The 13642-nt window shown below is 46.3% G+C and overlaps 1 protein-coding gene across 1 annotated transcript in view; it reads left to right on the top strand.

The window, feature by feature from the left end:
• Positions 1–1256: 1256 nt before the first annotated feature.
• LOC146566431 (dachshund homolog 2-like) overlaps positions 1257–13642 on the top strand; it is a 34478-nt gene continuing 22092 nt past the window's right edge. The window contains exon 1 of the mRNA XM_085290041.1: positions 1257–1672. Coding sequence (XP_085146167.1) covers positions 1257–1672 — 416 coding nt within the window. The remainder of the gene's footprint in view (positions 1673–13642) is intronic.

Consider the following 13642-nt stretch of genomic DNA (forward strand, 5'->3'; position numbering starts at 1 on the left):
GGGAAGCAAAACTCAATGCATTTACATAGGACACAGACTTTCAAAGTAAAACAGGAAACATAACAGACTTGACTAGGAGGGAACAGCAACCATGGAACACAAACAGAAACCAAAAGATTAGAAAAGATAAACAATGACAAAGTCAAAGTTCAATAATGATACAAAGACTCAAAACACTGGGTCACTGACACAGGACCAAACGCTGTCCCAGCTCTCGCCTTTCTGGGACAATAAGACCTGTGAAAGATTTGGGTTTTAAAATACAGTCTGCCACAGGTTTGTGCAAAGTTGCAGAACTATTTGAAACAGAAATTACATTAAACAAATTGGATTCTAATATTCAGACACGTGTGCTAAACACAGGGCCAAATGTTCAGGTAGCCAAAGGTTTTGGAAAGTTCTCGATGTACCTGCAGACATTACTAGTGTGCAGCTGATTCGACGTCCTACACTCCCCCCTGTGAGATGTGATGATTCATGTGCTGAGGTGTTTTTTTCTGTTCTCAAACTGATCTCCCTGTTGGAGCTCAGTCTTTGTTTTCCTCGTCTTTCCTCGTGTTGTGCATTTTCTATGGTTTCGGTTCCGGGTCGCTGCTCGTTGGGCGACCGGCCAGTGCTACCTAGCCTGACCGGTCTCCCCAATGTGATGTTTGTGTTTTGTATGTATGGTCGGCAGGGCATCTATCTTAATTGCTCCTTGGGGATAAATAGAGTTTTTTTGACTTGACTAAACCACAGATGTCCAACTCCAGGCCTCGAGGGCCGGCGTCCTGCAGGTTTTACATGTTTCCTTGATCCAACACAGCTGGTTTAAATGGCTAAACGACCTCCTCAACATGTCTTGAAGTTCTCCAGAGGCCTGGTAATAAACTAATTATGTCGAATTATGCGTGTGTGTGTGTGTGTGTGTGTGTGTGTCTACATACATGTATTATTTTTGTGAGCTTTGTTTAAAACATCAGTAAATGAATAAAAAAATAAAATAAATGTAAAAAGTCGAAAACAAAGTGAACGATAAACCTCAGACTCACCTGTCAATCATTCACCTGTCAGAATCACAGCCCCGAAGCCCCGCCCCTGAGAGCGCTGTCCTCAGCCAACGGTAGTCTTGTCCGTCTGTGGCGCCCGCGTGTGATTGGCTGGATCCTGATTGGCTGTTGGCGGCAGAGAGGAGGGGTGAGAGCGGAGTGGAGTCAGCGTGAGCGGCTGCTCGTGGACAGACGCGCGCGGGCGGCGGATTAAACAAGGGTTCGGACATGGCGGGCTCCTCCATTCGGACCTCCAGCCCTCACACCGACCCTCTGCTCCACTCCGACCCGCCTCACAGTGCTTCTGTCCCGGCCGGCCCCTCGCGGCTGCCCGGCGGCAGTGTCGCGCACGCGGACTGCCGGATGGTGGACGTGCACGGCGTGCAGGTGGCGTCGTTCACGGTGGACGGTGCGGAGCTGCTGTGCCTGCCGCAGGTGTTCCAGCTGTTCCTGAAGCACCTGGTGGGGGGGCTGCACACCGTGTACACCAAGCTGAAGCGCCTGCGCATCAGCCCCGTGGTCTGCACCGTGGAGCAGGTGCGCGTGCTGCGCGGGCTCGGAGCCATCCAGCCCGGAGTGAACCGCTGCAAGCTCATCAGCAGACCCGACTTCGAGACGCTGTACCGGGACTGCACCTGCGCCAGGTGAGCCGGGCCGGAGGGAGGAGGGGATCAGCTGGAGTTTAGTTTCCTTCATTGATTTGATTTGAGTTGTTTATTTGAGGTTTTCTGACACCGGAAACGATCAGCGTGTTTGATCAATAACTTTAAATAAAGTGAAAGCGTTTGAGCAGCTGAGCGCGTGATGAAATCAGCTGTTATTGATTGTTGATATTTTCTGTTGTTTGTATTCTGTATACCACCTTTTTAAACGGTAACTGTAACGGAATACAGTTACTCCTATGTTCTATTTTAAATACGCTGGTAAATGTACTCTGTTACACCCAGCACTGTTTGGCTGATCGATTAGCTTCAGCCAAACACGCCACTCTCAGAGCCAATCACAGTGATCGGGTCAATAATGATGATGACGATGATGTCATCAGCATGTGTGTGACATATGGACGAACATGCTACCAAAACAAGTTGAAGCACACACACACACACACACACACACCTTGGTCTTTCTGCTTGCATGAGGACCGTCATTACCATTAGGGCCCGGTGGGGTCTTGTCACGCTGAGCCTTAAGGGGAAGGTGGCTGTCATCTATATCCTGTTATGATATTATCGGTCTGTGGTTTATATGATGATTCCTGCAGGTCCAAAGACATCACTGTGCCCTGTACTTTTTAATCTTTAACACCCTCCACTCAGTGAATCTTTGATCGCTGCTGTTCGTCCTGCGGTAGAACAAAGACACAAATTGATATGTTAGGGGAGTGTGTTTGTTTTTGTTTGGCAGGCTCGAAAACATTTGTAAATTAAAATTAGGATTGCCGCTTATGAAGAGATCCACCAGCATGAGGGGACAGAGGCCCCCATTAAACAGAAATTAACTCAGTCCCCACAAGAACACAAAGACAAGTTCACAGAAACACAAATCTTCTGAGTGCCAGTGTCTGCGTCGCATCCAGGTGTGTGTGTGTGTGTGTTTGCGTGTGTGTGTGTGTTTGTGTGTATGTGCGTGTGTGTGTGTGTGTGTGTGTGTGTGTGTGAGTGTGTGTGCGTGTGTGTGTGTGTGTGAGTGTGTGTGTGTGTGTGTGTGTGAGTGTGTGTGAGTGTGTGTGTGTGTGTGTGTGTGTGTGTGTGAGTGTGTGTGTGTGTGTGTGTGTGTGTGAGTGTGTGTGTGTGTGTGTGTGTGTGTGAGTGTGTGTGTGTGAGTGTGTGTGTGTTTAATCACGTGAAGGTAGGTTTCTGAACGTGGATCAAAATGTTTTTTTAATTATTGGATTATGTAAATACCCCTCAACTAATTAAATTAACAAAGAGAAGCTCTGTGTGCATGTGAGTGTCCGCGCGCGCCACGTGCGCGCGTGTCTGTGCGTGTGCGTGTGCGCGCAGCGTGCGCGTGCGTATGTGTGTCTGTGTGTGTGTCCGTGCTTGCATGTGTGTGCACGCGCGCGCCCTACATGTTGTATGGTGTTCATTGATGAGGATATTCATAGAAATACAGACTTTATCATTTGAGCAGCCGTTTCCTGACTGCAGTCATCACAGCTGGAACATCAGCCTGTAGCAGGACAGTGTTAATGTTTTTAGTCCTTTATTTATCCAGGTAAAAATCTCATTTTCAAGAGAGACCTGGCATCATGGCAACAAAAGTCAAAAATACATGTACCACATCAATACATAACATCTAAAAAAAATACAATATCCCGCACAAACATGTGAAAAATATACAGTAACAGATCAACTGAGTGCGACATTAAAAACAGTCACACTGAGTAAAACAGTGACATCACACATGCTCCATCAGTATGTATCATCATGTTGGACCTGCTTCACTCATGAATGTATGAGTTAAAACAGGAAACAAAGCGTTTTTGCACTTTACTGCTCGTGTTTGAAGCTTTAGCTGACATGCACTCAGTGGGCGCTCGCAGGTCAAGTTTTTTTTTTTCAAAATTATTACTCCTGTTAAAGTAGGTCAGCTGTTCAAGAGTCTGATAGTAGTGAGGAAGAAGGAGCTGTTGAGTCTGGATGCTCTGGATTTCTCACTTCTTCTTTTTTTTTTTCCTGTCCCGTTTGGATCTTTAACCATCAGAATTGTTGTCTTGAGGCCAAGAAAGATGCCCAACGGATTTACTTTAGCAAGTGGATCATCATGGCCTTGCCATATTGGTCCATTTGATTGACCTTTATTATAATTATGTATTTATTTTATTTTCAGTTGTTACAGACGAGACAGACATGACTGGGGGATAGGACAGGGAGGGAGGGAGAAAGAAAGAAAGAAAGACACCTGGATAACCTGTCGAGAGAAGAAAAAAAACAGAAGAGAGAACAAACAACAAAAAAGAGCAACATAACAAACACAACACCATCACAATACACTAGCTAACAGTAGATACTAAATATTAAATGTTATTGTGCAGCACGCAAGATCAACAGCGCACAATGTGCTTTGAGGTAGCAGCCAAGAAAGGTGTACATATAAATGGCCCACCCTGTAGTTTGTGTCTGTGAACACCCGTGTGTACACCTGTCTGCACACCTGTGTGGATCAGCACGCTTGTATTCAAAAGGTTTCTCCATGTAACGATCTGCTTGGGAGTTTGGGGAGCCATAGCCCCGCCCCCCCAGGGTATGAAGTAGGTATGGAGGTGATCCAGGCCCCAGAGTACGAGAGCCCAAGGAGGACCATCGAAGGGGCAACCGTGCCACCCTCCTGGGAAGACCTGAGGAGAGCCCCAGACGAGAGGCCACCCAGCAGCCACGGAGCAGAGGCCAGAGGGGGTTGCAGTGACATGCCCACGGGCTCTGCCGGCAGCCATCTGTGCCAGAGAGGACCGAGCCCCAGGTCCAGAGGCCTGAGGGCACCCCACCCCCCGGAAAGAACCCAGCCGGGCCACAGGCGCCAGGCCCCGCCAAGCAGCCACCAGGAGTGAACCAGTACATACATGAGCACCCAGCCCTGGACACCAAGAACCACCAACGCACCGACGTATGAGGGCACCAGCCACCGTCAGGGAGTGTGGTGAGGGGAGACAGGCCTCCATACCTCAGAGAGCCTGAGATGTTCACAGAGAGGTGGCGTCTAAGACCCGACCTGACGTCTAGACACAGGCGAACAGGCGCACGCCCATACACATATAAACAAATACTCAGCACTTGCCCGACATGAAGACAGACACAAATAGACACTGTACACACAATCATACTCCCCAAACATACTCTTTATCCCAGGTCCAGGTACCGCCCCCTTATCGGGCAGTAGCAGGGAGGCCCCGCATCCCAGACCCCAATCTGACGGCCGACACTCCTCACAGGGGTGAGTGGATTTCACACTTCTGAACCTTCACCCCGAGGGCAGATGGTAGATACTCTGCAGAGAGGGCAGCGGGGTCCTGGTGATCTTCTCCACAGTTGTTATCACTCTCTGCAGGCGTTTGCGGTCCGTAGCAGTAGTGCTGCCGTACCATGCAGCTGGTCAGTGTGCTCTCCACAGTGCAGCTGTACAACCTGCTGAGGATCTTGGCCGACATACCAAATTTCCTCAGCCTCCTCAGGAAATACAGCCGCTGCTGAGCCTTCTTGACCAGCTGTGTGGTGTTCAGTGTCCAGGTGAGATCCTCAGAGATGTAGACGCCCAGGTACCTAAAGCTGCTCACCCTCTCCACTTCAAGGCCCCGGATAAACAGCGGCTGGTGAGGCCTCCTCTTCTTCCTCGTGTCCACTATCATCTCCTTTATCTTATCAGTGTTGAGGGTGAGGTTGTTGTCCTCACACCATGATACCAGACCGGCCACCTCTCTCCTATAAGCCGCTTTGTCCCCTCCAGTGATGCGACCGATCGCTGGAGTGTCATCCGCGAACTTCAGTATGGTGTTGTCTTTGTTGGAGGCGACACAGTCGAGGGTGTACAGGGTGTAGCGGATGGGACTGAGGACGCATCCCTGTGGGACGCCAGTGTTTGTAATAATGCTGGCTGAAGTCCTGTTGTCAATCCTGACAGACTGGAGCCTGCCAGTCAAAAAGTCCTGTAGCCAGTCACAGAGGGTGGGGTGCAGGCCGAGTGTAGACAGCTTGTGAGAAACATGTAACAAACATGCATCTGTGGGTTGAGCATCAGAGTCGGGGCACATTGAGAAGACTCTTGCCTGGTGTTGTTTACTGGATGACTGAAGAAGCAACAGTTTGACTTAATGAGCAGGAACCTCAGCAGCATGTGGAAGAACCACAGATGTCCTCTGTTGCACTACCCAAAGTCCTCTCCTTCGGGTGGCGCTGTCACTTGGTGTTCACGCTCTCTGCGGTAGAGCATCACTTCCTGTTCCTGTTCCACCACACAGTGGTGTTTTTGAGTAGCTTATCTGCTTAGCAATTTAATTAAAAACTTTTAGATAACTTCTGTTTTCATAGTATAATCTTCACGTGCTTCATCCGAAGCACACTCTCTGCCAAGCTCTTTAAATTTGTGCAGCTTCCCCGCTTGAAAGGGATTGATGCATCTACCACAGGTGTTTCACTGGATTTCACTCAATGACCAGGCGGATCTTTTGTTTTTCTTTTAATCTTCTTTTCGGCCGTAGTCAGCCATAGGTGAAAAATCTTTTAAATACAAACCAAAAAACCAAAATACAAACGTTTGTTATCACACCTCTGTGAATATTAACCAAACCAAACCTTTTTTAACACATCAATAGCAGTGCATAAGCTTTGCAGCACAATATTTACTTGAGTATTTTTAAATGCTCAAATTATGTAATTCACTCTAACGATTGTACATACTGCTTTCTATAAAAGTGCAAAATCAAATGACCAATCTGCATTAGAACTTAAACAGTAAACAATAGTATTCATGACCAGCTTCTCTTGCACTTAACCATATGCAAGCATTAACAGTCTTCCATATGCAGACCGACGATAAACAATGGTGCCGCTCGTAAACAGGCGACCAACCCACGGCACAATGCTAATGCTATGTAAGCTAGTGGCAGCCGCGATTCTTTAGCAACCCGCTTCAATCAGTTTTTGAACTTAGCCAGGAACCATTTCCTTACCGGCTGCCTCCCTGGATTTATAGATACATCAGCTCCACACAATATCCCTGCCGGTGACAACTTATTAGTCTCAATATGCGTACTCGTGTGTACTTGCGTTCTCGTGTACTCATGATACGTCATCAGTCGGAGACCAAGTACTGTTCCACTTCGAAGTACGCATCAAGCCGAGAACGCGAAAAAATCCCGGATGTGTTCTCGCTCCGCCTGTTTTATCGAGCATGCATCGGTGGTGACTTGTGTGGACTGGTACAGCTAAATATCCCAGAATGCATTCCGTCCAAAACTCAAACGCGGCAATGGTGGAGGAGCGCGGCTAAAAACTTTTAAATATTTCTGGGTCACAAAATAAACTTTTAAGATATTTTCAGGCAAGAATGTAGCTGTGTAAGCTTCAAATATCTGCTCGGTTTATCAAGATATCACATATTTCTAAACGTGTAGATGTCTGTTAACCACCAGCCTGATAGCAAAGCGGGAGGTCAAGGATTACTAGAGCCCGGCGAGAGCAGCGGACTCCCGCACATCGTTTTCAACGATGTGCTCCCCGGGCGCCCAATGGCTGCCCACTGCTTCACTGAGTGAATGGGTTAAATGCAGAGAGGAATTTCCCCACGGGTATCAATAAAGTACACGTTCTTAGTAGGGGTGCAACGATATTCGTATCGATATTCAACCGTTCGATACAGTGCTTTCGGTTCGGTACGCATATGTATCGAACAATACAACATTTGTAATTTATTTTATCAACTTTCCTTCTGACGATGCTGTTGGTGTTGAGCGTTCAGTGAATCTGCGTTCGACTACTCCGCCTAGGCTGCACTGTTGAGCGCAGATCCACTGAGCGCTCAACACAGACAGCATCGTCAGAAGGAAGAGCGCAGGGCAAGCTAGCGAGACAGAAGTTAAGCTCTCTGTCACGGCCGAGGCCGCTTCAAAAGGTGACAGGACTCAAATGCAGGACGCTGAACAGCACGTAAGTAGTTTTAGAGACGATGTTTAATTACTCAGTAAGTGTTCATAAACTGGAAAGTGAGGTTAACAAGTGCAAAGTGCCACAACTGAATCACAGGGGTCTTAAGCAGCCTGGGCTAAGTAAGCAATCTGGTCTTGGTCAGTGGGAACAGCAGTTCCGGGGATTGGGCTGGAGGGAGAGTCACACTGGGTCCAGGGAAAGGGTCAGGGTCACTGTAAATAGAGTACAGACGTTCAGGTATGGGTCAGGAGTAATATGGATAAGCTGTTCGTTCAGAATCCTCCTTCGTACTGCGTACTTGCCGCGGGTGGTCGGTGGTGACGTGGAGGGGTGAGTGGTCCGGGTGTGTGGTCTGAAACTCCTGGCGTGGAGGCAGAGAGGCAGGCAGGTGGTTCGGGTGAACAGCCTGTGGGACTGTCAGGTGGTCCAGTATCTGGGTTGGAGCTCTTCGGCAGAGATTAGTGTTTGGCAGCTTGGTGTGGCTTTGAGAGAAACGCACAATGAGACAAACACACAATGAGACAAGGTAATTCACAAAGCAAGTGCGAAATCACGGTGGTGGCCTGCACTGACTAGGGTTAGCTGAGAATCTGGCGAAGAGAGGTTGAGTGCGCTGGCCTTATGAGTCCCCGGCTAAATTACCCACAGGTGTGAGCAATCAGCAGAACACTGAGGCCCCTCCCAGGGGTGGAGATGCCGGCTCGGAGGGAGACACACTGGCACACACCCGGACCATGACACTCTCCTTGCAACATGGCAAACTGAACCTCCCCCACCCTCATTCAGATCTGGCGTTTGGAATTATTTTGGTTTTCATGTGACGTATGACCCTGAGGGTAAGCGCGTCATGGACTAAAGTAAAACAGTATGTTGGATGTGCCACGCAATGCTCAATTACATGGGTGGGAACTAGTGTGTTAGCGCAGTTAGCTCGTTAACGTGTTGGCCGTCTAGCCCCACGCACGGGGCGATCCGCGGTAGCTCGTTAACGGAGATTTGCCGTGTTGTGGCGTTAAGGTCATTTCAACGAGATTAACGCTGACAGCACTAGTGGGAACACAACGAATATGACTGCACATTTACGCCGACATCATCCTAGTGCAAAGACAAGTGGAAGCAGACAAAAACAACAAGCACGCTACTAACTTTACCCGAGTCATTTAGACCGCCGTTAGCACAGGATTCTCCTTATGGGGACCTGATATGTTTAATATGCTGCTGAGAATATAGCCCAGAAGAAGCGGATAGTATAGTTTTTATTTTGGAAAGAGACATTTCTCTGTAATAAACTCTCTTTTCCAAAGATGAGTGATTCCTCAATCAGATACAGGGCTCGCAATATCGCTAGCCCGACGTCCTGGGGCTAGCGATTTTTCCAGTCGGGCTACCAAAGTCTATCTCTGCCCTGCCCGTCGGGCTATTGTAGGAAGGAAAAATATATGTCAATGCTTTTGCATTCTTTCAGAAATGTAGCTGGGTAATTATGTCATTGGCATCGGTGAGCCACTGTCAATATGTGACATATTGAAATCGCGTTTGAATTTGCGCTTGTTTTTTTGCTTTCACTTTGCAATCGCGCGAACTGTGTATAGAGAGCGACAGCACTGATCTGTGAGTGATGATAATTTGTGCACCAATTCCTCTGACATCGTCTTATTAATCGTTAGCTTACTATGCAAACATGACAAGTGAAATCTCCCGCAGCTTAAACATGTGAGAGGTTGATTGCGCAGAGAATCACTGAGCTTATGTGAGTGCCTGTGTAAAAGCAGCAGGATTTATATTTCACTACGATGACCTGGATGACTGAGAACCTTCACAGACAGATATATACTTTAGTTCTGCTGAGCCAAATAAGACAGGTCAGGGTGAAGAAGTGACAGCCAAAGAAAAGCTTACCACAAAACGGAGAAGTTATGACAAATCAGACTATAAGGCAAAAAGAAAGTGCAGCTTTATGGTTTCATGGACAAAATAATTTCTGTGGCTGCAAAATGATGAGCTAAATAACCAGGGCTGCACATAAGTGGTCCGCAGGTGCGCATTCGCTGTCAAAATAAAAAACACGCACAAGGGTTAGGGTTAAATTTAAAAACTGTACTTTTGAGTTAAAATATATATTTATAATTTTAATAAATGACAAATTAAAAAGGCATGAACATTTTTTTTGTATCGAAAAAATATCGAACCGTGACACCAAAGTATCGAACCCAACCGTGAATTTTGTGTATCGTTGCACCCCTAGTTCTTAGATAACATCGAAATGTTAATGTTTGGTTTATTTCAGTGTTTTATTTGTTCCTGAGTAAATTGGTTTGGCTGAGATATTTTTCAATTCAGGAGGAAACATTTTCAAACTAAACCTATCAGCATGTTAATACGTGGAGATTCTGAAGGCTGCTTCAAAATGATCAGATTATATTTCAAATATTTGTTCAGTTCTCTTCCAAACCCCAGCAGCTGTCTATTGTAATTTTTGAGTGTCCACTAAAATAAAAATAAAAGCATTCTAAAATCTCACCTGTTTCGCTGTGATTAAAGTTAAGCTTCATAACATATTACTCACAGTTAAATTAAGAGGGGACGGCAGTAAAAACTCCGGACCTGTGACATCATCAAATACGCTGGTGTTCCAATTGTACAAATCGCGAGTCCGTGCTCGCGTTCTCGGCAAGTCCGGACTTGCCGAGAACGCGAGTATGGAGTTGCGTACATAGGATTGAGAAAGGGCCATTGAAAGAATTATACTGGGTTAGTGGCAATTTCCTGTTGTTCCCTAGTTCGCCTTCTTTTTCTTCCCGGACAGAAAAACAGACACAACATTAGTTCCACCCAGCTTGCCCTCCAGCCTGTCACTTTTACTTCTTTGTCTCAGGACTCTCCACCTCCTAAACTCGGTTTGACTTGACACTCTCCGTGTACTCACTACCTAATTTATAGCCAAAGTATTCACTCACTGTGTCTTTACTGTTTCTCTATCTTAGCTTTGCCGACTCGCTAGCAGCATGGCCTCTTCACCTGTCCCTCCTGCACTTTCCTGCTCATTGTGTCAGATGTTTAGTTACTCCTCAGCCTCCTTTAGCAGTAATGATACTTGTAACAAATGTTGCAAATGGAGGCCAGGAGGGCAGCTGGGGAAAGAGGGCGGCTGGGTGACGGTGAGGAGGAAGCATAGTCTTAAACAGAAGCCCCAGGTGCACCACCAACCTGTTCATGTGTCTAACCGGTTTTCCCCACTCGGCGACACACCCGCCGGGGGTCAAACTCTGGTAATTGCCGATTCTGTTCTCAGACATGTGTCCTGCTGCAACAACAGCACTACCACAGTTTCCCCAGAAACTGCACTGTCTACTGATCATCATCATCAGTATTATAATTATCATTATTATTGTTATTCAGGTAATGCTCACCTTCTGGGACATGTGTGTGTCAAACATGGAGACAGGAAGGGTTTGTTTCATTGGCATTAGAAGGATCTGTTTCACACCTGTGCAGGTTGGATCTTTGTGCTCTGTGTTAGCATCCTCCTGATGCATCACTCAAGAACTTAAGACAGGACGGCCTGAATTGATGGTGCCTGTTCCAGATGTTAGTAGTTAGGGCTGGGCGATATGGCCTAAAATCCATATCGCAATATAATTTGAAGCATGTGCGGTAACGATATATATCACGATATGTTCTTTTCTTCTGTATAACGTATTTTCCACACTTAAAATCTTTTAATTTTCTCAAAAATTGAGAGTGTGCCTCATGTATGAATTCTGGTTGTGCTTACTGACCTCGAACCGATTTTGACTGCAGAAATCTGTTAAAAATGTTTTAGTACAACTTTGGTAAGCCGCGCTGCTTGATGGATTGTCAGAGCATTACGGCGGCTGTGGTGAGGAGCTTCGCGGAGTAATCTGGGTCCAAAACGCCGTCCACTTCAGGTCCCAAAGTCAAACGAACACTGAGAGTTAAAAACGGTCTGAATTCTTTCATCTTTAATTAAATCATCAGCGTTGCTGCTTTACCAGGTGTAACAATTAAGTTTAACATCCAGGCATCCATGAAAACAGAATTTATTACATTTAACGGAATTAGAAGTTAGCAGGAAGTTAGCTCGCTAGCTTCCACCTAAACATTTCATACCGTGCTCTGACTGAGAGATTTTTGAAACTAATTAATATGTACAGCTCTGCTATCATTTCCAACATAAATGAATAATAATAATGGATTGCATTTATATAGCGCTTTTCGGGGCCCTCAAAGCACTTTACAATTCCACTATTCATTCTCTCTCACATTCACACACTGGTGGAGGCAGCTACAGTTGTAGCTACAGCAGCCCTGGGGCAGACTGACAGAAGCGAGGCTGCCATATCGCGCCATCGGCCCCTCTGGCCAACACCAGTAGGCAGCAGGTGAAGTGTCTTGCCCAAGGACTCAACGACCGAGACTGTCTGAGCCGGGGCTCGAACCGGCAGCCTTCCGGTTACACGACGAACTGCCAACTCTTTGAGCCACGACCGCCCTAAATGAAGACAGAAAACTAAACAGCAGTGGCGTTTGCAGGGTTACTGAAGTTGGACTACCTGGTATATAATGTTGTGCTACGTGATTGCTAGCGACACAGCTATGTTAGCATAACATTAGCACAGTGAAGCTGGAGGATGAACACCAACTTTTTTCCACTCGATAAAAGTTAACGTGACGGATTCTGGTGGTCAGGGACAAATGCAATCGCATAGCAGGATGCTGTACACGGGCCAAACCTCAGTCAGGAGAACAACTGAGATCATTCATCCACAATACGAGGTTAGTCATTAATATACTGCAACAACATGGGAACAGAGCAGCTGCGAGAGAATTCAACATTAATGAATCAATGTTACTGAAGTGGAGGAAGCGCAGTTTTTGGCTTTCCCCATATTTCAACAGTGCTTCATCTCTTTGCTGTGACTGTCGCCATAATTTGCAGATGATTATGGTTGTAGCCGCTGCGATGCTTTTGACCAAAACAGGCGCAGCTTGATGACATCATCAACATGCGCTATCACGATAGAGCGATATAGTCAAAGTCTCTATCGTTGGCCAAATTTATATCGTTTCTATCGTATATCGTTTATAGCGCCCACCCCTATTAGGAGTGTTGATTCAAAGGTCAACAGAAACTGTGTGTAACTGACAACTCCAACACACAATGTGTACAAGAAACAAGACAAAAATATAAAAGATGTAAAATTTCAAGCTGCCTGGAACTCACAAACTGAACAATTAGAGAGAAAAAATACTGAAAAGACACAAACTACAAGAAAAATAAATAAAAACAAGGACCAATGTCACAGTTTGTAAGCTCTACGATGCATTATCGGGACACAAACCTGAACCCTCAAACACACACACACACACACACACACTTTGTTCTTCGCAGTTTTTTGGTTTGCTGTTTTCAGAAGTAACTGCACTGGCCTCACTGGGTTAAACTGGGTTCACTGTGTGTGCACATAAAGGATCTCTTGTCCCAGTTTAATTAAGTGTAGAAAGCCCAAACACACACACACAATTTAATTTACTGTGTGTGGGCGGGTCCTATCAGAGCTGTCAATCAAACCCTGACCTGTGGGTAACCCCACCCCACCCCCGGACTGTCTGTGTGTGCGTGTGTGTGTGTGTGTGTGTGTGTGTGTGTGTGTGTGTGTGTGTGTGTCCTGATAATGCATCGTACAGCTTAGGTCCCCTCAAGGTTAGTGAGACAAACGTGTGTGTTCACAACAAGCTGAGGTGGGCACACTGGGACCTTAAAATGTATGTAAAGTAATCTGATTACTCTGTGTAACCCACTCAGTTCTGCTTGTATGGTAGCATTATTATCACCGAGATCCTTTAAATGATTTTTCCTTTATTATTTGGAAACTAAAGGATATTTTCTGTAATCATTGACATCATTTTCTTGTTTTTTATCAGCCCATTGTTTTAAGTTTGGCTCCGTAT

The sequence above is a fragment of the Mchenga conophoros genome, linkage group LG10, assembly GCF_057382185.1.
Source record: "Mchenga conophoros isolate Kocher_MC1m ecotype Shallow Benthic linkage group LG10, M_conophoros_male_GT1.1, whole genome shotgun sequence".
Lineage (NCBI taxonomy): Eukaryota > Metazoa > Chordata > Actinopteri > Cichliformes > Cichlidae > Mchenga > Mchenga conophoros.